Below are 23,724 nucleotides of genomic sequence, written 5' to 3'. Positions count from 1 at the left end.
ATTACTATTAGTTGCCAACTTTAGGGATAAAGTTATACCATTTTAAACGTTAAGAGTAAAATTGCTTCTGAATGTAAAAGTTATGGTATTTTTGCACCTTATATCATAAATAAATAAATAAATAAATAAGGTAAGAAATCATGAACTTAACCGGGCAATGTTGCGAACTAATTTAGGTAATAATAGCACTCCGAACTGAACTAACCAATGGAAACTAATTCTGTGTTATTTTTCAACAGTCCATGGATTGCGACTTTTCTTCAAGCTCATTAGATATTGTGAATGATAAGTTACCATCACACCCAAAACGCCACCGTATCAGCTTTAACAGCATCCATCAAGTTTTTTCAGTAAACGACAACGCAGACGCATATAAAGAAACAAACTGCCAATCTAAAAGATATTGTATGGTAACACAGCCCATTTTTGCTTTTTTTTCTGGTTTTCTTCTAACTCAGTCAATGGCTATCTATTTTCCTTTACAACCACCGCAACTGCATCTTCACGCTTCTTTCCGCAGCTTTTCCTCATCCTCCTCCGCCTAACTCAAGAAAAATGATGAACATCTTACCTTTTCTCTTTCTCTGCCTTTCAACTCTGCCTTTCCTCTGTTTCACCATTGAAGATGATGTCACTTGTCTTGAAGGTTTGAAGAAAGCTTTCACCGACCCACTCAGCCGACTCGCTACCTGGGACTTAACCAACAACTCTGTTGCCTCTGTCTGCAAGCTAAATGGCGTTTCTTGCTGGAACGAGAAGGAAACCCGCATCATCAGCATTCAGCTACCGGCGTCTCAGCTCTCCGGTCATCTTCCTGATTCACTCAAGTATTGTCGAAGTCTTCAGGCTATAGATCTATCTAACAATGCTCTTTCCGGTCCGATTCCTCCTCAAATCTGTACCTGGTTGCCTTATGTTGTCACTCTAGATCTCTCCCGTAATAGCTTCACCGGTCCCATTCCGCCGGAGATCCTTAACTGCAAGTTCTTGAATAATCTCTATTTGAGTGATAACAAGTTATCTGGTTTGATCCCCTACGGTCTCGGTAGTCTTGACCGGTTAAAAAAGTTCTCTGTTGCGGGTAACGATCTGTCCGGTACGATTCCGGCGGATTTGGCGACTTTGCCGGAGGAAGATTTTGATGGAAACGATGGCCTTTGTGGTAAGCCTCTCGGTAAGTGCGGCGGATTGAGTGGTAAGAGCCTTGGAATTATAATTGTTGCTGGAGTTATCGGCGCTGCTGTTTCTTTAACTCTAGGGTTTGTGATTTGGTGGTGGTTTCATCTTCGAGCCGTTAAGAAAGCTAAAGGCTATGACGGTGGGAGTGGAAAGGATGATTCTAGTTGGGTGGAATTGTTAAAATCGCATAAGCTTGTTCAAGTCTCATTGTTTCAAAAGCCTATTAATAAGATCAAATTGTCTGATCTATTGCTAGCTACTAACAATTTCGATTTGGAAAACATTGTGATTTCAACTAGGACTGGGGTTTCATATAAAGCTGTTTTACCTGATGGCTCTGCTCTTGCTATTAAAAGGCTTAGTGCTTGTAAGCTCAGTGAGAAGCAATTCAGGTCAGAAATGAACAGATTAGGTCAGCTTAGGCATCCTAATTTAGTGCCATTGTTGGGTTTTTGTGTTGTTGAAGAAGAGAGACTGTTGGTGTACAAGCATATGCCTAATGGGACTTTGTCTTCTCAATTACATGGGATTGGATTTGGTCTTTCACCATCTGGTGTTTTGGATTGGCCTACCCGGGTCAGAATTGGTGTCGGAGCTGCTAGGGGGCTAGCTTGGCTCCACCATGGTTGCCAGCCGCCGTATATGCATCAATACATTAGTTCAAATGTGATACTTCTCGATGATGATTTTGATGCTAGGTTCACAGATTTTGGCTTGGCAAGATTGATTGGTTCCCGTGACTCTAATGACAGTTCTTTTGTTAATGGTGATTTGGGGGAGTTTGGTTATGTTGCTCCCGAGTATTCAAGCACTTTGGTTGCCTCGCTGAAAGGCGATGTGTATAGCTTCGGAGTGGTGCTTTTGGAGTTGGTTACAGGGCAAAAACCTTTGGAGATTAGCAATGCAGAGGAAGGATTCAAAGGGAATTTGGTGGATTGGGTTAATCATCTAGCAAGCACGGGTCGGATCAAGGATTCGATTGATGAAGCTCTGTGTGGGAAAGGTCATGATGATGAAATGATGCAGTTCCTGAAGGTTGCTTGGAGTTGTGTTGTTTCTAGGCCCAAGGATAGGCCTACAATGCACCAAATATACGAGTCTTTGAAGAGCATGGCTGAGAAACATGGTTTTTCTGATCAGTATGATGATTTTCCATTCATCTTTGGTAATAAACATGATGCCTAATTCAAATAGTAGCCTTTTGCAAGACTCAGATGGAATTGTTGCATTCTTTGCTATTTTTATGGAAGATCTTGTTGGCGATTAAGACAATTTCCACTTGAAGATGATCTCATGTTCTTATGCTCATTTATTGGATAATATTCTGTATATTGCATCAAGCATTTTGCATTGTACTTTTAATGCAATTAGGGAAATTTCCATTTTCTGAATCATTTTGGCTTGTAATATTTCTTGTTTCCTACAAGAAAGCTTGCTCCTTTTGTCGATAATGCATTAATGCTGAAGGTTCGTAGGCAACACCACCCAGGGAGGATGAACAACTTCCTATTTTTCTTCATCTTCATTCAGTGTAGGTAATTTTCTATTAAATCTAATTAATCTGTTGCTTATATCCAAAATTAGAATCTTACCTATTTTTGGTAACAAGAATGGATTTATTATTTTCTTAGAAAATCATCACCAATCCAGATGTAATAAATGGAGGAGTTCCATATAGCTATTTGGACCGTTTATCACAACCTATATTCGGTACAAGAGAGAGATAAATGATTATCCAAAATAAAGTGCACTAGTGTAGGTGATGTTGATTCTAAGGCAATCCATGATCAATTTAACATGTTGTTCCAACACTTTACTATCAAAACTAATGCATGTGGAGTAGCATTCTATTTTTTCTTTTTTCTTTCATTCTTGTAATTAGTTATTGATTTCATGTTTAGATATAAGATGCTTACCATTCAAATGAACTTTTAAACTAAAAGCAATTGATAAATGGTACTCTCTCTGTTCTACAATATATATATCTTTTAAGGATAATGCACACTAATTAAAAAATACAATTAATTTTAAGTAAAAGACTTTGTTATCCTTGTATTAATTGCATCTACTATAACTTTATCTATTCCTAACGTAAAAAGTCAATTTAAATAGAAGCATATTTGGTAAAAGTAAATTAATGTGTATGGATTGAAATAAAATGACATGTATTGTGGAACAAAAAAAATTCTCTAAAAAGACATGTATTGTGGAACAGAAAAAGTATTAATTTTCGGTGGTGTTAATTTTTGGTGCACTCCTTAACATTTTTTTCTTGATGCACTCTCTAATAACAATGTAGTCTTTTAAGAAATGTTTTTTTTTATTATTTTTCTTGGTGTAACATGTTTCCCTCTCGATGCACTTCACTTCCATCGGTTTATCTTCTTCTAGTGCATTGTTTACTTAGACTTTTTTTGGTGAACATAATTTCATGGTGGAGAACGCCACTTAGTGTAGATTGTGAAGTTACTTTCGATACCTATAAAAGGAGTAACATCACGATGAAAAGCCCACTACACACTCACATCCAAAGACACATAAATGTATCAATTTAGACTTTAACAAATTTACTTTAGATTTCAACATTTCATCATTCTTTTAGTTTTATTTGAAGTTGGCCTGTTTGATTTTATTTTTTTTCAATTTGTAGACATTTAGTTTAATTTTAATCCAAATATGTCATTGTTTTTCAATTTATTTAATTTTATTCTCGAGGTATTATTCAGCGAAATCCTTAATCTTGAATTTTACATCCAATTTATCTGATGAATATAATCCGTTAGAGATGCAGAAAATAAATGGTTAGATATGGTAGTTGTTAGAAAAGTAAAGTAGTAGATTGGACAATGATTTTATCCGAAATGCAGTTCCCGTGAAAGCAATAAATAAGCAACGTTTGTCAAGGCCTGAAATTGATGGTCAACATTGTCTGTACATGCATATGTATTGGGTTGGGACCATGCCCATGCCCTGAACTCTTTTTCTGAACTCTGGTAAATATAAAATGCCTAGCTGGTGACCATATGATATGCACATGTTTATGACCCCACCTTTTTTTTATATATTTCTTGTACTACGCAACGCAACCTCTCAATCTCTTGGCTTTTGCTTGCATTCTGCGTGACTGCAATCAATACTTTTCCATAAAGTTTATAGACCCTCAAATATATTGTGATGTCACTTCTGCTTCTCTATTATTGCTCCTTTTCTCCTTCACTATCAAATAATTATACTTGCCATTACTCGACCTCTCCTCATTTCAAATCTCCTAATGTTTTCCTTTTTAAACATAGATTCATTGGTCCAAATAACTTATTTACCCAACAAGTTGGACGCCCATTAACTTTGTGAATATTCTCTTTCAAAAATCGATTCATCAAGAACACTACTAGCCGTGGATACTCTTCTACTCAAGTTAATGATTTGCTTAAAATCAGTGGCAGGGTTAGGATCTAAACATTAGGAGGGTGTAAAAAAAAAATTAAATGCTACTTTAAAAAATTAAATGTGAGGTTTTTCTACAAAGCAAGAGGGTCCGCTGATCTCCTCATCCCTGTTTAAAATGATGCATGTCCATGACGAATATTGTAATTTTATAAAGATTTGAGACCTAATTTGACTACAGTAAAAAAAATCAACTTTGGACCTTTAAATTAGGTGTACTCAATTGCGTTGGAACACTCTTAAACACTATAATGAATCTTGTGAAGACTCCAATATATAATTCAGTTTTGGTAAAAAAAAATATTTTGTTCGTTAGAGAGTTTAAATTTTTCCTACGAGTTTTTCACTTTCAATCAAATACATTTATAAATAGGATACAAATTTCAATATCGACATTGTCTTCTATTTTGACCATATTTTAATATTTTGTATTCAAATCAAGTTTGGATCACGAGTAATCTAATGACATTTTTATTTGGGGTAATTTGGAAAGTTCCATAATTTTTATATTGGAAAATATTTTTTATTTCATTGATGTAAATGAAAAGAAAAGAAAAGGGATCAAATAAGGACGTGGAATTCATAAGAAGAGGAAATGGGTGGAAGTTGAAGAGAAGATGGAAGTGTTGAAGGAGTTACAACATAATGGACGAACAGAAAAACCGTACTTAACATTTTTTCTACAACTCTTCGAAATAGTTAGTTCCTACAAGACTTTCTCATTAACTGGAACCGTAACCAATTTAACAAACAAACTAATAAAAAAAATCGTACTCAAAAGTCTCATCACAATCTTAGATTCCAACAATTTTTAATTCGTATTTACTCAATTTAACTTACTTTTACCCCTCTTTAACATCGACTTTTATTTTCTCTTTTTGTAACTGCTTACTTTTCAAGTTTAATTAAAGTTTCGAGCATCTTTTTAATCCAATCTTTACATTTATGTGCTTTCATTTAATTTACTTTTCTCCCCTGCGACTCTGCGAGATTAATTCTAAACTTAATTGTTGTTATCCTTTTGACTATCACAATCTTCTTATTAGAAGTCAAGCAACACAATTTACATTTCAAATGTCAATTTAGTTTATACATTTCGAGATTTCAATACAAAATCTTCGACACGCTCGCAAATTTCCTTTATTAAAAAAGGTAGAAACATATTTTAGCACGCTCGATAGGAGCTAATATTGTCGACCAACTCGAAGGAGGCAACTTTTGGTGTATGTTCTAGTCCCGAGGCATTATATCTAGATAGTGTTCTTAATTATAAGGCAATAAAGTGTTTTGTTAATTCACTTGTGCGAACTAACTTAACGGAGTATCTTTGATTAATAATACGCTCACGTTTGACGGGTTGAGGGCCCAAACAAGTGAAACCATAAGACAATAAGATACTAATCTAGATATATCTAGTTTGCTGTTATCGTGGGAACGATAACGAACTAAAGACTAGTATGTGCATTATTGTGATTGCATTTCACCAGTTACAGAATCAGATGTCAAACCAATGTTATATGAGTTTATGAGCCAGTAAACTCTAGATGATCTACTGTAAGAACACCACATGGTATCAATGTCATAGGTGATTCTCGTGTAATGCTCATAAGTGATTTTTTAGACCCAAAGTCACTATGGGACATATGTGAGATACGATATGCTTTTGTTTTCGCCTAACAGGTCAGTAAATTGGTGCCAAGTATGGGTTAGCCAAATATGTCTTGAATCACACTGAGGGACCATGAGTGAAGTGTAAGGATTGCCACTCTCCTACGAGACAGTAGATATCACTGACCACTTGATTAATGAAGCTGAGAAGTGTGTGACCATACTCGAATGAAGAAATTGGTATTGCTAATTCGAACTTATCATTTCACTAAAAGATCAAGGAATGTTAAAGCAACAAATGAGGATGATAGGATTGTGCCTCATGCTCGACGTGACATCGTACAACAAAGGACCCATTTGAGATTGCGATTAGGTTCTTAGTATTTATACACTTGACTACTATCTAAGTTATGTAGTCATAATGGCTTGCTAGAGCGTATCTATAACTTGTGAGATAAAACTCAGTTTCGATCAAACTACCAATCTTAGATAGACCTCTAAGATTGCATGCTTTTAAAAAAGATTATTTAGAATGGGGTTAATCGGGAGAGCTTAAGATACATATAATGGTTATATGTATTCAAGCATGTGGGAATTCGTGTATGTGGGTCCAGGTGAACAAGGATTTCAATGTGATTGAAATCAGATTCAACTCGAATCAAATTGACAAATAAACCGAGACATAATTGTCTAAATATTGAATTATGTTTTAATGGTTAAAATATAATTTCGATTCAGATAAAAATATTATATATATATATATTATGGTATAAATATATAATATTGGATATTATGAAAACATTCACACTCTTCCGAATCATATTACCAAACTCGCAAAAACATAGTGTTCTATGCGATTCTAGTGCCATTGTTTTTACAAAAACATTCGAAAAAACACAATACATGTCTAATAATCACAGATCTAATACATATATTAATTATAGCATGCAATATCTACATATTTCTTTATATCAGTAAATCAAAATTGATAGAACACGAGATATGCGGTTCTAATACAAATGAAGGTTTATGTCACATATATAAACGAATAAAAATACGCGTAATCGAGATACCTCTTGTAGGCAGAAACGCATTGATTTGATTACAACAGAAGAACAACATAAGAATATAAACTATGATTTCTGTATTACCAGTCACGAATAAATTACGTCGAGGTTAATCGAGAGAAGATACGATAGATCCATGAATTAAAATCAACTGTTGAGATTGAGAGAGGGGACGACGAAGGAGGATGAAAGAGGCTAATTGGCTCCATTTACTAATAAGATGGATTAGGGTTAGAGTTATATGGGTGTGGCTAAGAGGACCATAGAGGGTTGGCCGATCTTCTAGTCCCACCGGAGGACCTAAGCGAGAGGTTTTCTATCCCCACCCCCATCCCATGTGATTTGGACCCATGACCTCCCTAGTCATAGGTATTTGAATTGTGATTTACTTGAATTTTGATTTACTTTAGTTGAATTGTTAATTGTATATTTAGTTAGATTTGTTTTTATTTTATTTAGGAACACAATTCTTTAAAACGATTAGCAAGGTTCAAAATCTTGAGTCTTCATCAAATAATCTGAATCATTGTGAGAATAGACAATATGTAGAAATATCAGATGATGATATTATTTATGATCTCGGAAATAGAAAATAAATTATTATGTATGATAATAACATTCAAAATGAATTAAGGAGATTGTACTTATTAAAAGGCCCATGCTGATGCTACTGATCATAAAGTTGCAAGCAATGTATGACGTTTGTGCAGCAGAATGTACAATTTTGAATTTACATTCATTGTTCAGTTAATGAAACAATTATTGAGAATGACAAATGTATTATCATAATGTTTAGAAATGAAGCATCAAAACATTGCTAATATTGTATGAATGATTAGATTAACGAAACACAATTTGAAAACATACATGGAGATGGATGAGATCGGTTATGCAAAGAAGTTAGTGAATTTTGTTCATCAAATGAAATTAATATGGAAGATATTATTACAAATCGAGCTAGAATGCTCATTGATGGCGAACTATATCAGCATCATTTTTATGTGGAGATTTTTGCATACTTTGTTTTTTTCATTTCATATAAGGATGTATCCCATATTCAACAGTTTTGATTTTTTTTTTGTATTTACAAAATGCTAGGTTATTTATCGTCTTACTATAGAATTGGATAATCATTTTCCTGAATCAAATACAAGTGGCTTGTGTGCATATCATATCTTGATCCTATAAATTCATTTGAGAATTTTGATCATCAACTATTGCTCCGTCTTACCGAGTTATATTCAGAAGACTTTTTTTATTGTGATCCAACTCAGCTTAAAGAGGAACTTAAACTCTTCATTTCTGAAATGAGATTGAATACAACATTCTCTAGTTTGGAAGATATTAGAGTTCTTGCAAAGAAGATGGTTGTGATGAAATACTACTCTTTTTTCCTTTAACATATCGATTTATTGAGTTAATTTTGATATTAATATCTCTCTATTTTATTGTATTAAATAATTATATCTAGACGAATTAAGGTTGATTTGAGTGGTTAAGATCTCAAGTCTTTTGAGTTAATTTTTAATATACATAATAAATTTTAATTAGGAAAAGATCCATGTAGCTAAAAGATATTTGACCAAACTCGAATCGAGTAATTAGATGAACTACAAAAAAAATAAATAAATGAAAAAAGAGAGAAATATGTAATTGTTACCTTGTATCCTCTTCTGAAAATTGCAACAATTTCTGTCGAAAGATCTTTCTCCGTGATGACATTTATTAAAACTGATTTACGCAAAAAGATGGATGACGACTTTCTCACAGATTGTATAGTATGTTATGTTGAATTTTTTTATCGTTATAAAAAATAAAGTGATTGTGTAACATTTGCAGAATATGAAATCTATAAGGGATAAAGTGTCATCTGTTAGACATTAATTATCTTACCATAGATAAAAAAAAAATACTATTTAGTCATATTTTATGATAGAATTTGCCCTTTTGTATTTTTATTCTATACTATATTTAGTACTATTTAAATTTTTTTATGCACATTTTGCCCTCCTAGATTTCGTTCTCTATCACTGGGTGTGACTATGTATATACAACCACCACTTAAGCCTTAACCATAATTACCTATATAATCTAGGTCCGGACATTTCCGTTACAAACATATTATATTTGACCCATATTAAATATTTTCACAATTTAGGAATTATTTAATAAAGGTTGATTATATAATGTTGTTCAACTTCCAAGTTTATCTTTGTATTTTATTAATTATATATGTAAGGTAAAATTATTGTTGAAATATTATTATGTAATGTTTTATTATTATTATTATTACGTATGATGTATTACATTGTTGTATTCTTCCTATTAATTATATTATTATTAATTATATATTAATTATATTAATATTTAAATAAATTTAAAAAAATAAATGAAATAAAATAAATTGAATATCTTTTAAGTAATTAATGAAATAGTGATCAGTATGAGTTGATCCGAGCTGAGTATGTGAGAATTATGGTTCAAGAGGAAGACCACTGGAAACAGAGAGCAAAAGTCTTATGGCTTCAGGAGGGAGATTTGAATACTCGTTTTTACCACTCTTTCGCTAATGGAAGGCGGAAGCAGAACAATTTAAATGGGCTCAGGAATAATGCAGGAGAATGGATTGATGATAAAGATGAGATGGGGGAAGATTGCAATACCGCATTTTGAATCGGTTTTCTCTAACAGTAGTAGCGAATGGAGTGAAGTGGTAGATTTAATGCAGCCACATATCATTGATTGGGACAATGAGTAATTACTACGACCACTTACAAAACAGGAATTCAAGAGAGCATTATTTGATATGCATCCTGATAAGGCTCCAGAACCTGATGGATTTAATCCAGGATTTTATAAAAAATTATGGGATATAATTGGAGACATGGTTTGACCAAGGTATGTTCCCCTCTGAGCTTAATAATACTATCATTACTCTCATTCCAAAGTGTGAGAATCCTGGTATTATGACCGAACTTCGTCCAATAGCAGTGTGTAATATTATACTCAGAATTTTCTCCAAAGTCTTAGCGAATAGATTGAAAATGCTTTTGCCTGGGATTATCTCTGAAAATCAATCTGCTTTTATTAAAGGGAGGTCTATTCATGACAACGTTTTGATCACTTTTGAACTTATCCATAGCATTAACAGTAATGTTGCTAAGAAAGTAGGAAATGTGGCACTAAAAGTTGATATGAGTAAAGCATATGACGGAGTAGATTGGAATTATTTAAGAGAATTGATGCTGAAGTTGGGTTTTGCAGATAAATGGGTTAATTTGATAATGCATTGTGTATCTTCTGTGCAATATATGGTTAGAATAAATGATCAGTTGGTTGGTCCTGTTTGCCCAAAAAGAGGACTCCACCAGGGTGATCCACTATCACCGTACTTATTTCTGCTTGTGTTGAAGGGTTGACATCATTATTGATGGCAACTGAGAATATGGGGTTACTGCATGGTTGCTGAGTTAAGCGAAGGGCACCTGCAATTTCACATTTGCTCTTTGCTGATGATGCATTTTTATTTTGACAGGCTACCATATCTTAAATTAGAATGTTAAAAAAATTACTCAAATCATATGAATTAGCTTCGGGGCAAGCTATAAATTTTCAAAAATCTGGAATCATGTTGAGTAGAAATGTGGCAAATGACCTAGCTATAAGAATTTGTAGCATTTTGGGTATTAATAGTTCGTTGAATACGAGGAGATATCTGGGTCTTCCATCATTGGTGGGTAGAACAAAATGAGCAATCTTTGCACTCTTCAAAGAGAGGTTATGGTAGCGGCCACAACGCGGGAGAGGGAAAGGAATATCAAAAGTGGTAAAGCTACACTTATTCGAGCAGCAGGGCAAGCCATCCCAATCTATTTCATGAGTGTATTCCTGCTCCCTATATCGATGGCTGAGGAATTACAATGAATGCTGAATTCATTTTGGTGGGACAATAAAAATCAGGTGAGAGAGGACTGAATTGGATGGTATAGGATACATTATGTGCTCCAAAATTAATGGGAGGACTGAGTTTCTGAAATTTCACAGCCTCTAATCTTGCTATGTTGAGAAAACAGGGATGGCACTTATTTACCAATCCATCTTCACTTGTTAGTAAAGTTTTCAAAGCTAAATATTATCCAAGAGGGGATTTTATGGGGGCCTCATTGGGACATTTACCAAGTTTTATATGACGAAGTATCCAGAGTTCTCAACTAATCATTAAAGAAGGAGTCAGATGGAAAATTGGAAATGGTCAATCAATAAATGTGTGGAGTGAGAGATGATTGCATGATGAAAAAGATGGATATATACTAACCCCTATGGTGGAAGGGTTGGAGTATTTCAAAGTTAATGATTTGTTTATCCATAATTCCAGGGATTGGGATGAAGAGGTGTTGGAGGAAATTTTCGAGCATAGAGATATTGCAGAAATTCATAAACTGTTCGCTGGTGCTTTGAATAGTGAAGATCGGTTAATATGGAAATTCCATTCTTCATGACGATACACAGTGAAAAGCGCTTACTGACTGGCTACAACGTTGAAAGTAGGAGAGAGATTTCATGTTCAGGGAGCCTGGAAAAAATTGTGGTATGCTGAAATTCCACACAAGGTCCGACACTTTGGTTGGCAACTAGCACGCAATTGTCTCCCAACACGTGTGAATCTTCAATTTCGTGGGTTACATGTATGTAGTAATTGTGTGATATGTAACAAACATTGGGAGGATGGATGACATCTTTTTATTGAATGTGCAGGAGCTATAAGAGTATGGCAGAAGGCGAGACTTCTGGATCGAATTAATGCGGAGGCGGCAGTGGCTGAGAACTTGACAACATGGTTTCATAATATGATTAGAGCAGCCCCGGAACAAATTGTGAAAACATTTTTGATGCACCTATGGAGTTTATGGCAGGCTAGAAATACACGTCTTTGGCAGTATGAGATCCGCACAACAGATCAAATAATGGCGCAAGCTTGCACTGTACTTAACGATTGGTCAAAAGCTAATGCATTGAGGAATCAGACTGGTACGGGAGAACAACAGATCAGAAATACAGTAGCAGAAAATATTTCATCTACTGGTTGCACGGCTTGGCACCCGCCATCAGAAGTTTTTGTCTCGTGTTGTGTTGATGTCGCATGTTTTAACGTTGATGGTCGTGCAGGGATGGGAGCTGCAGTAAGAGATGCAAATGGACAGTTTGTAATGGGGAGATGTGCGGGTCTGTTATGTTGTCCGACAACACGAGAATGTGAGGTCGAAGCTCTACTACAGGCTATACAATGGTTAGAAGCTGGTGGAATAAAGAATGTGGTTTTCGAATCCGATGCTAAACAAGTGATTAATGCAATAAATTTTAGATCTGTTGATGATTCTGAATTTTGGGATAGAATTATTCAAATACTATCGATTCTAACATCAAATGACTCTTACTCAGTCAAATGGATACGGCGGCAAGCGAATGAGATGGCACATGTGTTAGCATAGTCTTTTCATTTATCCACTTGCCCTTCATTTTTTAATTTATTACCGAGTTCTGTTTCTGACTCATTGTTACAATTTTGTCAAGATTTGGCTCATTTTTTTGGTAGGGAAAAGAAAGTAAAGACAAAACAAACAACACAACAAATTAACCCGGAATTAGCCTAGGAAAGCTAACCCCCACAATATCTTCAGAAAGCAAAGATAACAGGAAATCAGGAGGAGAAGAGAAAATAGAGACGCTCAAAGCCCTCTCATGGCCCTCAGCAGCAAGCCGATCTGCCACTCGATTCTACTCCCTGAAAACATGGCAAAAGTTGATAGAATCGAAAGAGGAGCAAATCCTTTTAATTGCTTTAACTAAATTCTGGCCCCCTAAACACAGAGCCCTTTTATCAGAAATCATCTTGACTGCTTCGAGATTATCTGACTCCACTAGCAGCCTCCTAATCCCCAGATCCTCTGCCACCCTAAGCCCAGAAAAGATACCCCAGAGCTCAGCAATAAAAGAGGAGCCTAAACCCAGATTCTGAACAAAACCTGACAACCAAGCACCTCCTGCATCTTTCAATACACCGCCGACAGCAATTCTTCCGTTCTCTTTACGCAACCCATCGATGTTCAACTTTACCATCACTTCACCTGGTCTATCCCAACCCATCAGATGAACAATCGTCTTTTGGATAGAACCTGCTAAACTATTAACCTTGAAGCTCTTAATTATTGAATTAACTTTTCTGAAGAAGAAAGCCAGCAAATTAGGAATGACAACCGCTCCTTCTCCAAATACCTCAACATTCCTCCAATGCCAAATTTGGTGGCAGACCACAGCAAACATAATTACTCCATGTTAGAGCTCAGCCAACAACTTCACTTCAACACCCTCCTTAAACCAGTCTTGTTCTGAATAGGAAAAGAAAGTAGAAAGACACTGCTCAGATAGAACTTTCCTCCGTACGGTCTTACTTCCAGCACAATCTCTAAGAACATGACAACTGGTTTGGCTCATTAATTCACTGTTCTTTTTTATTAAAAAAAATATATTTAATATTAATTAATCCAAAGCAATAACAACCAATGTTTACAAGCCCAACTTCCTCTCGTATGTGAGAGTACTTCCATAGTCCGGCAAGGCCCATACAGCTTAAAACCAAATACTTTGAGATAAAAAAAACCAAATATTATTATTTTCAGAATTTTCTACCTAAAAACAAAGTAACATTTTAACTAGGACACGAGAGACACGTCTACTAATAATAATCACAAAACCAGATTCGTTGCAGAAAATGATCGCATTCAGTAGCCAAGCCAAGCTGCAAAAAGAGGAGAAATGGAACCATGGAAATGGAATTCACGATTTTATCATACTTTTCTTCCGTTCTACCTAGCAGCGTCGCTGCTCTCTTTTTCATCTTTACTACACGCCTCAGATCATACCGAGTAAGTCAATTTATTTGTAATCTTCTACCGACATTTCGATCGAAACTTGTATGGGTTTTAAGCTCTCATTCTTTATGAAACAGAAATGGAAGCCTCGGCCGCAGAACTTTACTCGGTTTCAAAGAAAAACCCCGGGGCAGTAATCTTACCTTCGATTGCTCTCCTTCTGGCGCCTGCGTTTCTTGCCTCTACTCCGAGAAGGTTGATTCCTTTATCCTTATATTTTAATTTTCTTTTCTGGTTAATGATCTTCGGCCTTAATTCTTAATCTACTTGCTAGATAAATTAAGCATGTTTGAATGCTCTGATTTGGTTGAGGGGTTTAGAGTAATTATCGAATTAATTTTAGTGATTATGCGTAATAGCATAACATGATCTTTAGGTATTGCTATAAGTTGTTCGCTTGGCTGTGTTATAATCTGTAGACAAGATACAAAGGAACTTGAAACCTTCAAGTTGAGTTTGTTTTTCTATAAATCGAGTAGAATGCTTAAGATAGCAAACTTAGAACCTTAAATGATTGCCTTGTCTTATAAAAATGGAAGTCATCTATTCATTAACATCTGTTCACTGGGAAATGTTTCCAACTTCACAAGATACATGAGCTAGGATTTCCCCCCCTCCCAACTCATTGGTATAGCAAGTCATTTACCAATATCAAATACAGATAACCAGTCTAGAGTTGAAGCATCTAATTTAGTACAATTACTACCAGAAGAAGAGACTAAACAGACTACAGTAATTGGTTTCTGTGGATGGCAAATTGTTAGTCTAACTTCAGCTTTGCCCCTCTTTGGACGTTATATTGGAGTTTCACCCCTTCACATCTTTTTTTTTTATAAAAAAAGTATGCTAAATAAAGATGTAACTGTGATTTAAAAAAAAAAAAAGATGTAACTGTGTAGGAAAACTGAGAGCTGGGCTCACAAAGTTTGGGGTTAACTGCGACAGGACCTACAACATCAACATCAATGTCTCCACTTAGGCCATTTTTTAACCTAATGTCTGATGCTAAAACTACTGTTTGTGCATCCACAATATTAAGCTCACTTGGATGCTCATGATAATGAGACCTCATAAGTTAAATTTAATCTGCACAATTACCTATATATATTGCTGAAAGATAAAGTTAGATAGGCAATAAAATTGTTTAGCAGTAACATACCTCATGGTTTTTATGAATTGTCCGGATATTTCAACACATGATTGTGGAACTCAAAACTAAACATGCTAATTAAAAAAAAAACCCATTTACTTCCTCACGTGTTATTCTCAAAGAATAAAAAAAGGTTCAGAGCATATAAAATGGCAAAGGAACAACTCAAACGGAAAGTAGGTGTGTGTTTCTGGGATGGAAAAGAATTTTATGGCCTTAACTGTATGAAAATGGAAGTATGATATGTGTGCATCTTAAATGTGTTGTTTCACAGAACTAACCTTTTTTAGAATAAGAGCCAAGACTTCCATATTTTGATTCTAATTGAGTAGTTTGATCGTATTTAATTATTCACTTCTAATAGTTCATGAAACACCACAAATGTGCTTTGATTTTATATTTCACGTCTAATGCACACTTTATGTGACATTTGAGACTTATGCGTGCTATTCCTAATACTAACTACCCAATCATAATACTTGCATTGAATAGTTTTCGAGAATCTACATTCTACCTGGTGAGTATGCTTTTCCTGTGCACTTAGTTGCCTCTCAACTTCCTTTTTCGTTTGCAGAATGATGAAAAATATCGTTGCAGTGAGACTGGTTATCGCATCCCTTTAAAATGCGTTGAAGTTAAAGATGGTTCAAAGAAGGGAATTGAGAAGAAATCTCAAACTAGTCGATCTGCTATAGAGTACACCAATGAAAAAGAAAATCCATTTGTAAAGCTGCATGAGGCTTCTTCAAACATGTATAGAAGTTTACTAGATGGTTCATCCACATTAGAGAATGGATCACAGGGTTATATTACATATAGAAGCTGTATACCACCGGTTAATGAAGAGAAGTTGTCAGTGATTGGATTTGAGGTATGTCTTAATTTTTTTTCGCCCCTGTTCTTTGTGTTATCTGATTGCCTATTTCCGGAGGTGAAGTCATAAATTTAAATTAAGGTGCAAAAATATTATGTTCTTTTCTGTAGATAAACCAAATGGTGTTTATGAGTAGTGTCAAAATCTTCAACGATCTCCTGTAAATATACATATTTGCGTACATAGAAAATCGAAGATAAATGATCTAGCTAATCTCCTGTATTTTGATATTGAATTTCTAAATTGAAGTTTGACTATGTTTACTGTAATGTTTACTAGGGGTTTATTCTTATCTTTGATCTCAAAAATAATATGCAGATTAGGATTCCAATAAAAAACTATCGAGTATTTTATACTCTTTAATTCCTTAGAGCATCTCCAACTGCCTCTTAGTGGCTCTTCAAATCACTAAGAGTCTTTCCATCCTCTCTATTAATAGAGAGCCTCTAAGAGTGCCTCTTTATTTCATTTTTTATTAATAATTTATTATTGAAAAGTCTCTCTCCTCTCTCCTCTCACTATTGGTAAATATAACAATAATTAATAATTTTAATGATAAAATAATAAATAAGGAGTGATATGAGGAGTATTGTTAGAGTGGATATGTATTAGTCACTCTTAAATCACTAAGAGTTATGTATTTATATTATTTTTAGAGAGAGAACTAAGAGTCTCTTGGAGATGCTCGTATACTGATAGTGATTGAACTTCGTAATACACTTTGTGAGGTTTGAAAATCTATGGAAGTTCATTTCTAATAGGTCTATGGACATCCTTTGCATCTTTGTATATTGTTATGGAGAGGACAATTTGCCTTTTGAAAACTTGTGATACAGTCTTAAGCATTCGACCTATATAACAAAATTATGACGCAGTTATGCCTGTTTCTTCTAAGTATTCTGGCATTGAAAATGCATGATGTTAAAACATTATTAGGTCAACTGTTTTACCTTTTTTTTTTAAAAATTTCTATTATATGACAAAAAGAGGTTACACTTTTTCTTTTCCTCAAAGAAAAGGTTTTCCAAAAACATGAAAGAGAACTTATTTTGGACATCATACGTTATGTACAGAGTAGTAGTAGTAAACTGAGAACAGCTAAAAGGAAAAGCAAGTTTGGATAAATGTCTGTCTATGAACATCCTCTTTATTAATGTATGGCATTATGATGCAAGTAATAGGTCAGAAATTCTTAAATCTCAACACTGCAAAGTGCAAATATAGTTAAACAGTTGCAGACACCATATATCATATTAGCTAAATTTTTGCCTTCATGTTTGTTTGTGATCCATTTTGAACAGGGGATTATCTTGTGTTTGTTTCTCATAAGTGGCTCAGCTGTGTATTTTCGTAAGAAACAAAGCGCTACCATGTCTGGAGTTGGAGGGGGGAGGATTCAGATGGCCAGGTTTTAACTTATATTCATAAATACTTTGGTTGTTCGCTTACATTAATTCAACACTATTTTGGCACATTTAGATGTAAAATCATTACATTTTTTAACGCAATATTGTATTTTAGTTCGTAAGAAATATATTGTGCCTGCTGAATGAATCATTTTATTAATTGACATTAATCTGTTTCGTTGGTTGTCTAGCATTCATGTTGCTAAATGCAACAAAGCATCTAAAAGTTTTTTGCTTTTTAGGTGAATTAGTTTGCATTTTACATACCATGAGAGAGGATAAATTTATACTTTTTAATATGTGCTTAATACACCAGCGATTTCAGAACACATCAATGTTTTAACGTTCACCTAGATCTGAATGACCAAATTCATGACAGTGCTCTAACGCTGAATTGACCAAAATTCTTTCAGCCAAAATTCAGGGTTCAAGTGAACACACATGACTAAAAATTAATTGAAACTAATTGATACCTTGAATTTGCAAAATGTATGCCAACCTCCTGAGGCTGAAAAAAATAATTCTTTCAGCCAAAATTCAGGGTTCAAGTGAACACACATGGCTAAAAATTAATTGAAACTAATTGATACCTTGAATTTGCAAAATGTATGCCAACCTCCTGAGGCTGAAAAAAATAATTGATATCTTGAATGTGCAAAATGTACGTCAACCTCCCAAATTTATTTAAAATAATTTATTAGCCACTGCCAATTGACTCCATGAATTTTCTTCATTCGTAATTTATTATCGAAATTTATAATTAAGACCGGCTAAACTGACTATTGGCCATCATGATGGTGTTATAGCACCAAAACATAGAACTATCAAAACGGATTGAATCTGAACATAAATGAGAATGAGCAGTAAGAATTTCATAAGCTTGTCAAAAAACAGGGCTACATTGAATTTGTAAAAATTACAGAATTACAGAACAATATATAATTGCTGCTTCCTCTGAAAATATACAATACATGGGCCATTGCTGCCTACTGTCAACTTCCCTATGATTTACTTGAGCACATCAAATAGAGCAGCAGCAAGACAAACTCCAAATAAAGAATTATGTTGTCGATCAAACCTCATCTTAAGCAATAAAAAAAACCCTCCTCTTTTTAAAGACACATCTACAGTGATACAGCAACAAACAAGGATTACAAACAGCCGGTAGAAACATGTAAATTATAAAAAATAATCAGGGGTCTTGCGTGTGGTGTCTGGCTCAATTTGCCGGGGTGCAGGATCAAATTGCAGGAAGTTTTGGTCCATGTTTTCCCCAATTTCTAGAATAGCTGCCATATTACCACATCGGTAGCAATAATTTGGGGCACTAAATACAGTTACCACATTCTTTTCCTGCAGTAGAAATTAATATTTGGTTTCAATAAGACAATGAGAGAACAACAAGGTGGAAAAAAGAAAATAAAAATCTTATATAGGTTCATTCACCTGACACCAATTGTACCCTTCCATGACAAGCTGGTGAGCTCGCGAAATGAGAGTGAGGCCATTGGTATGGTTGAACTGTGCAGCTATATCCTGACCAAATGTGTAGCCAGCACCCCGAGGAGAGATCCCCCATCCACATCTATCATCAGGATCGGACCACAGGAGATCACACATCGGTCCTTCATGTGGAACCTACTTGTACACCAAATCAGACAAAAACACCATTAGTATCAAAGAAATTCTACAATGACTTCAAAGAAATCGATGGACTGCGCAAAGAAGAAGGAAATATAAATTAAATTCACACTTGGGTCAAAAGAAAAAATTAAGTTCCAATAAAATTTCATGCTAATCGATATTTTTATTTCTACTGTAATAAGAAAATCAAAGTTTTAAACCCTAAACTGACTAACCAGGTAGAACCCTAGAAGAAAAAGCACATATTTTAATTTTCAAGTTCAATTTTGGACCAAACATTGAGCTCTCCAAGGCTCTACAATCTCATCATAGTGCATGTTATAAAATTCTTGAAAACTCCAGCATTGTGACACGTAGAAGACAAAGGTCTAATAGTTTGACATGGTTTCTTCCTTAAGACCCTCAAGACCTAGTTGAAGAGGCAATAACTACCAGGATACCTCATCAATTGTTCCTTAAAATCCTCGAGACCTAGTTGAAGATTTGATGAAGCATAACAACAATGATTGGCAAAAAAAACGAATTTCTGATATTGTTCAATCCAGAAGTAAATATGACAAGCATTAGGCCATACCTCTTGTATACGGTCCAAAGCTCGGATATTATCTAAAGTATCCAGAGATGGCGAAAGTCCACCATGCAAACAGAAGATCTACAAGACAGTTCTTACAGTTAGAAGTGAAGACCTAGTTAAATCCATGTAGATGACTAGTCAGCAAACGAATCCCACCTGGCTCTCTATGAGGGCTGTGAGAGGTAGATAATCAAAAAGATCAGTAAAATACTTCCACACGTTGGCATTTCCATATTTTCTTAAGCACTCATCGTAGAAGCCATAGCTGAAAGTGGAATTAAACCAAGGATGAATTAATTTTCGATAGCAAAATAATTAGCAATCTGCAAATTCAGTCACAAATGACACGGGGTAAGAGGCTCATGGGAACAAAATACATGATCACCTAATTTACTCATTTTCAGGACAAATTCAGCCTACCATGGGTGATTAAGCATAATATCCAACTTATATAACCAGCAGAAAATGATCACCAAATACACCCATTTTTCCCTCAATGGTGACATCATTTGACATTCATTTTGTTGGGCGGCTTATAAGTAGTAAAGCAGTGAATATCTCATATTTAGATCACAATCAAATACTTAGACAACAGGGATTGTTTCAATCGCTTAGTTTGACACTTTTGGTTGGATAGTGGGTCCCACATTATAATTAAATGATAAGATATAGCATTAAGACAATAGTTTCCCACCCTAGAAACAGATGACGTTCAAATATATGTTATATAGTTATATAATCTCTCTTTTCAATTGGAATAGAATATCGCTTAACACTGGCTTAATAAATTATTTTCAGTGCAATAAGGAACATAGCCTCATTTCTGCACTGACATGATTTTCTGATGCAAGCATATGATCTCTACTCAATCACTTGTTCTCATTCCAGTGAACCATATCGACCAAACAACAATGTTTCCTAACAAAGTCAACCTATAATAAATGATACATGATTGTTTAACTTTTAAGTGACCACATTACACCATAATACTGACAATGTGGCACTGCGCAAAAAATATGACAAAACTATTTCATGCTCTACCAACACATTAGAATAACCGCAACAACTTGCAAGCTTATGAACCAATGAAAAAGAGAAAACTAATGCTCCTTGAGGACAGGTTTATCACAATTCAAAAGGAACAAAAACTATGATCACTTAATTTGACAAAGCAAAACATCAATCTTACACTTGAGTGATCTGCCTGCTCTCATGGTTTCCTCTTAGAATTGTAAGTCTATCTCTATATCGAACTTTCAGGGCCACTAAAAGTGTGACAGTCTCCACGGAATAATATCCACGATCTGCATTGATGTAATTGAGGAGATTATAAATGCTTGTAAAAACTATACATTTCAAGCATGGTTTGATTATTTAATCAGAGTGCTGAAATCAGATCCGAAAAAAATTTGTACAAATAGAACCACAGAAGGCAACACCTATTAGCAATATCAACATATTATCCTCATCATACTCTGAACAAAGTTACCCGATAGAAAACATGGCCATTAAAAATAAATTGTTCCGATGAACAAAAATATTTAGAATAATTCAAAACAGACTTGAAGCAAAGCTACGCATATTCTCAGCAATTCCCAGAACTCAATAAATCAGAATCCGATAAATAAATTAACAGGAAAAGTCAATAGATCATTAACAGCAGCTACATATTAACAGGATATAAATGCTATTTGGACGTAGCTGCATTAGTTTTTGAATCCAGGTCACGGTCTTCATAGAGGAATACAAAAAGGAACATAAAAAATCATTTATGTAGAGTTTTCCACAAAATCCTAGTATACAAGGATCGAATGATATAAACTAGCTCTAAAATTCATTGATCGTATGATAAACAAAGACCGAACAACAGTCCAACTTTTCTTTTCTACTAGAAACATATCTACATCCAAATCCAAAATCTAAATCCACAATTCGAAATCTAAAATTTAAACACATCTAAGTCTAAAAAACGAATTGAAAACAGACCTACATAGTCGCCCATGAAGAGATAATTGGTGTCAGGAGAATTCCCTCCTATCCTAAAGAGTTCGAGAAGATCGTAGAACTGGCCATGAATATCGCCGCATACGGTGACCGGACACTTGACGGGCTGAACGTTCCATTCCTCGACGAGAATCGCCCTAGCCTGATCACAAAGCGTCCTGACCTCGGCTTCCGGTAAAGTCTTACAGTCCATGAGATGGGCGATCTGACGGTCAAGATCCCCGTGCGACGGCATCTTCTCCAGTCCACAAAGATCTTACGGTCAACAAAAAATCTTCAATTCGAATAAAAAAAGTGAAGATTCCACGATTAACTAACGATCTTTATTTGTGGCGCCGGTTCGGTAAAGGAAAACGAAATCGTTTTGGAGATCTGTCTATCATTCCTCGACTTCTCTCCCTTTCTCTGCTTTTTGTGTTTTTGTTTTCTGTGAAATGGAAAGCTTTTTTCAAATGGAAAAGAAAAAGGAAAATGAAATTTTGTTTCTGATGTTTTGTGGGTAGAATTATTTACTAAAATAAAATATAATTAAATTTAGGGAAATAATTATAAACGAAGACGAGAGAGAGAGAGAAGGTGTGCTGAGATCTGAAATGAAACTCAAATGCAAATGAAATGAGGGATTAGTTTTATGATATAGATATTATTATTGGTGGTCTACTTGAATTGAATCCTTCAATATTGTAAGGAACGAAGGAAAGGTGTTAACTTTCATTCTTACTCTCCGGTGGCTCCGCCGAGTCAAAATGATACAAAAGCGAATTACGTGTCAGTCTGTTTTTTCTTTTTTTCAATTTAAGATTTTATTTTCTTTTTATGGGCCGGGCTGGCATAACAGGGTTTTATAGTAAAGGTTTTCACATAAAAATCAAAATTAATTATAATATTATAATGAAAGTAATGTATAGAAAGTGTTACTATTTTTTTTTTATAGGATTAGGCTATGCTTACTTTGTTTTTTCCACCATTGGATGGTGATGAACTTTGACAAAATAAGCTTATCCAATGGTGGAAAAAACAAAATAAAGCTTACTTTATAAAAAACAAAGTAAGCATAGAAGACACCTTTTTTATATATCATAGTTTATCTATATTACATATCAAAAGAATTTTAACCAAGCCGTTGGTACTGCCTCACAGCCACACCGTAGGGCATAGGAGCATTTCTCATTTCTGCACTCTCTCGATCGACCTTAAGGATAGTAGAATTGTTGTTGTTGTTTTAGGGCTCCAATCTGATTCAACTTAAATTGAAAAAAGAACCATTGCAAGCAACCTTTGTACTATACCAATATCAAAAGAAGTCAGATAGTTCTTTTTTGACTCGCTTTTCATACTAGGGACTAGCATCCACCATTCGCCCTATCTTTCTAATAAGAAAGAAGGAGCTTTGTATCCTTCGGGCTTGAGCCAGGAGCATCCTTGGACACTTATGGTGTATCGATGACTCAAATCGACTCAATCAATATTAGAAGAGGCACACTTTCCCTTATCTTTAGAGTATCAGACCCGTTTGCTACCTGACGAGCAACACTAACTGGCTGTTTTGAAAGCGGAAAGCTAGAGAACGAAAGAACTACTCAAAGAAACTAGGACAAAGAAAGGGCTTACTTGAAAGGCTAAGTCAAAGACTTGTTATCTCCCTCCACCCCAATGAGAGAATTAATGCTATGCACAGTGCCATCAGGTACACATCACACAAGTAAGCAAACTGATTATTCACGCCCTAACTTCCTTTTCTTCTAATCACAATGGATCTCTTTTTGCCTCTAATGATCTTCGTCAAGCCTATCTAATCGTTCGATTCATACAAATTAATCGGAGATAGACTTCATATTTGTAATC

At 34.8% G+C, this 23,724-nt stretch overlaps 3 protein-coding genes across 3 annotated transcripts; 2 read left to right on the top strand and 1 right to left on the bottom strand.

Moving 5' to 3' along the window:
* Nucleotides 1-392: 392 nt before the first annotated feature.
* On the top strand, nt 393-2,573 carry LOC136218106 (probable inactive receptor kinase At1g27190). Its single transcript, XM_066004861.1, has one exon. It carries the CDS (start codon nt 556-558, stop codon nt 2,362-2,364), a length of 1,809 nt encoding a protein of 602 aa, XP_065860933.1. The 5' UTR covers nt 393-555; the 3' UTR covers nt 2,365-2,573.
* Nucleotides 2,574-14,039: 11,466 nt separating this feature from the next.
* Nucleotides 14,040-17,834, top strand: LOC136218105 (uncharacterized). The gene is made up of 4 exons (XM_066004860.1): nt 14,040-14,221; nt 14,305-14,422; nt 15,952-16,248; nt 17,553-17,834. Exons 1-4 carry the CDS (start codon nt 14,112-14,114, stop codon nt 17,664-17,666), a joined length of 639 nt encoding a protein of 212 aa, XP_065860932.1. The 5' UTR covers nt 14,040-14,111; the 3' UTR covers nt 17,667-17,834.
* A 703-nt stretch (nt 17,835-18,537) lies between these two features.
* LOC136218104 (serine/threonine-protein phosphatase PP2A catalytic subunit) lies at nt 18,538-22,498 on the bottom strand. Its single transcript, XM_066004859.1, has 6 exons — nt 21,862-22,498; nt 21,065-21,179; nt 20,032-20,140; nt 19,876-19,953; nt 19,104-19,295; nt 18,538-19,010 (listed from the first exon to the last, which is right to left on the bottom strand). Exons 1-6 carry the CDS (start codon nt 22,112-22,114, stop codon nt 18,837-18,839), a joined length of 921 nt encoding a protein of 306 aa, XP_065860931.1. The 5' UTR covers nt 22,115-22,498; the 3' UTR covers nt 18,538-18,836.
* Nucleotides 22,499-23,724: the final 1,226 nt, after the last annotated feature.

Source organism: Euphorbia lathyris, chromosome 2, assembly GCF_963576675.1.
Source record: "Euphorbia lathyris chromosome 2, ddEupLath1.1, whole genome shotgun sequence".
In the NCBI taxonomy this organism is placed as follows: Eukaryota; Viridiplantae; Streptophyta; class Magnoliopsida; order Malpighiales; family Euphorbiaceae; genus Euphorbia; species Euphorbia lathyris.
Note: the sequence above shows the minus strand (reverse complement) of the source record. Positions and strands in the feature narration are given on the sequence as shown.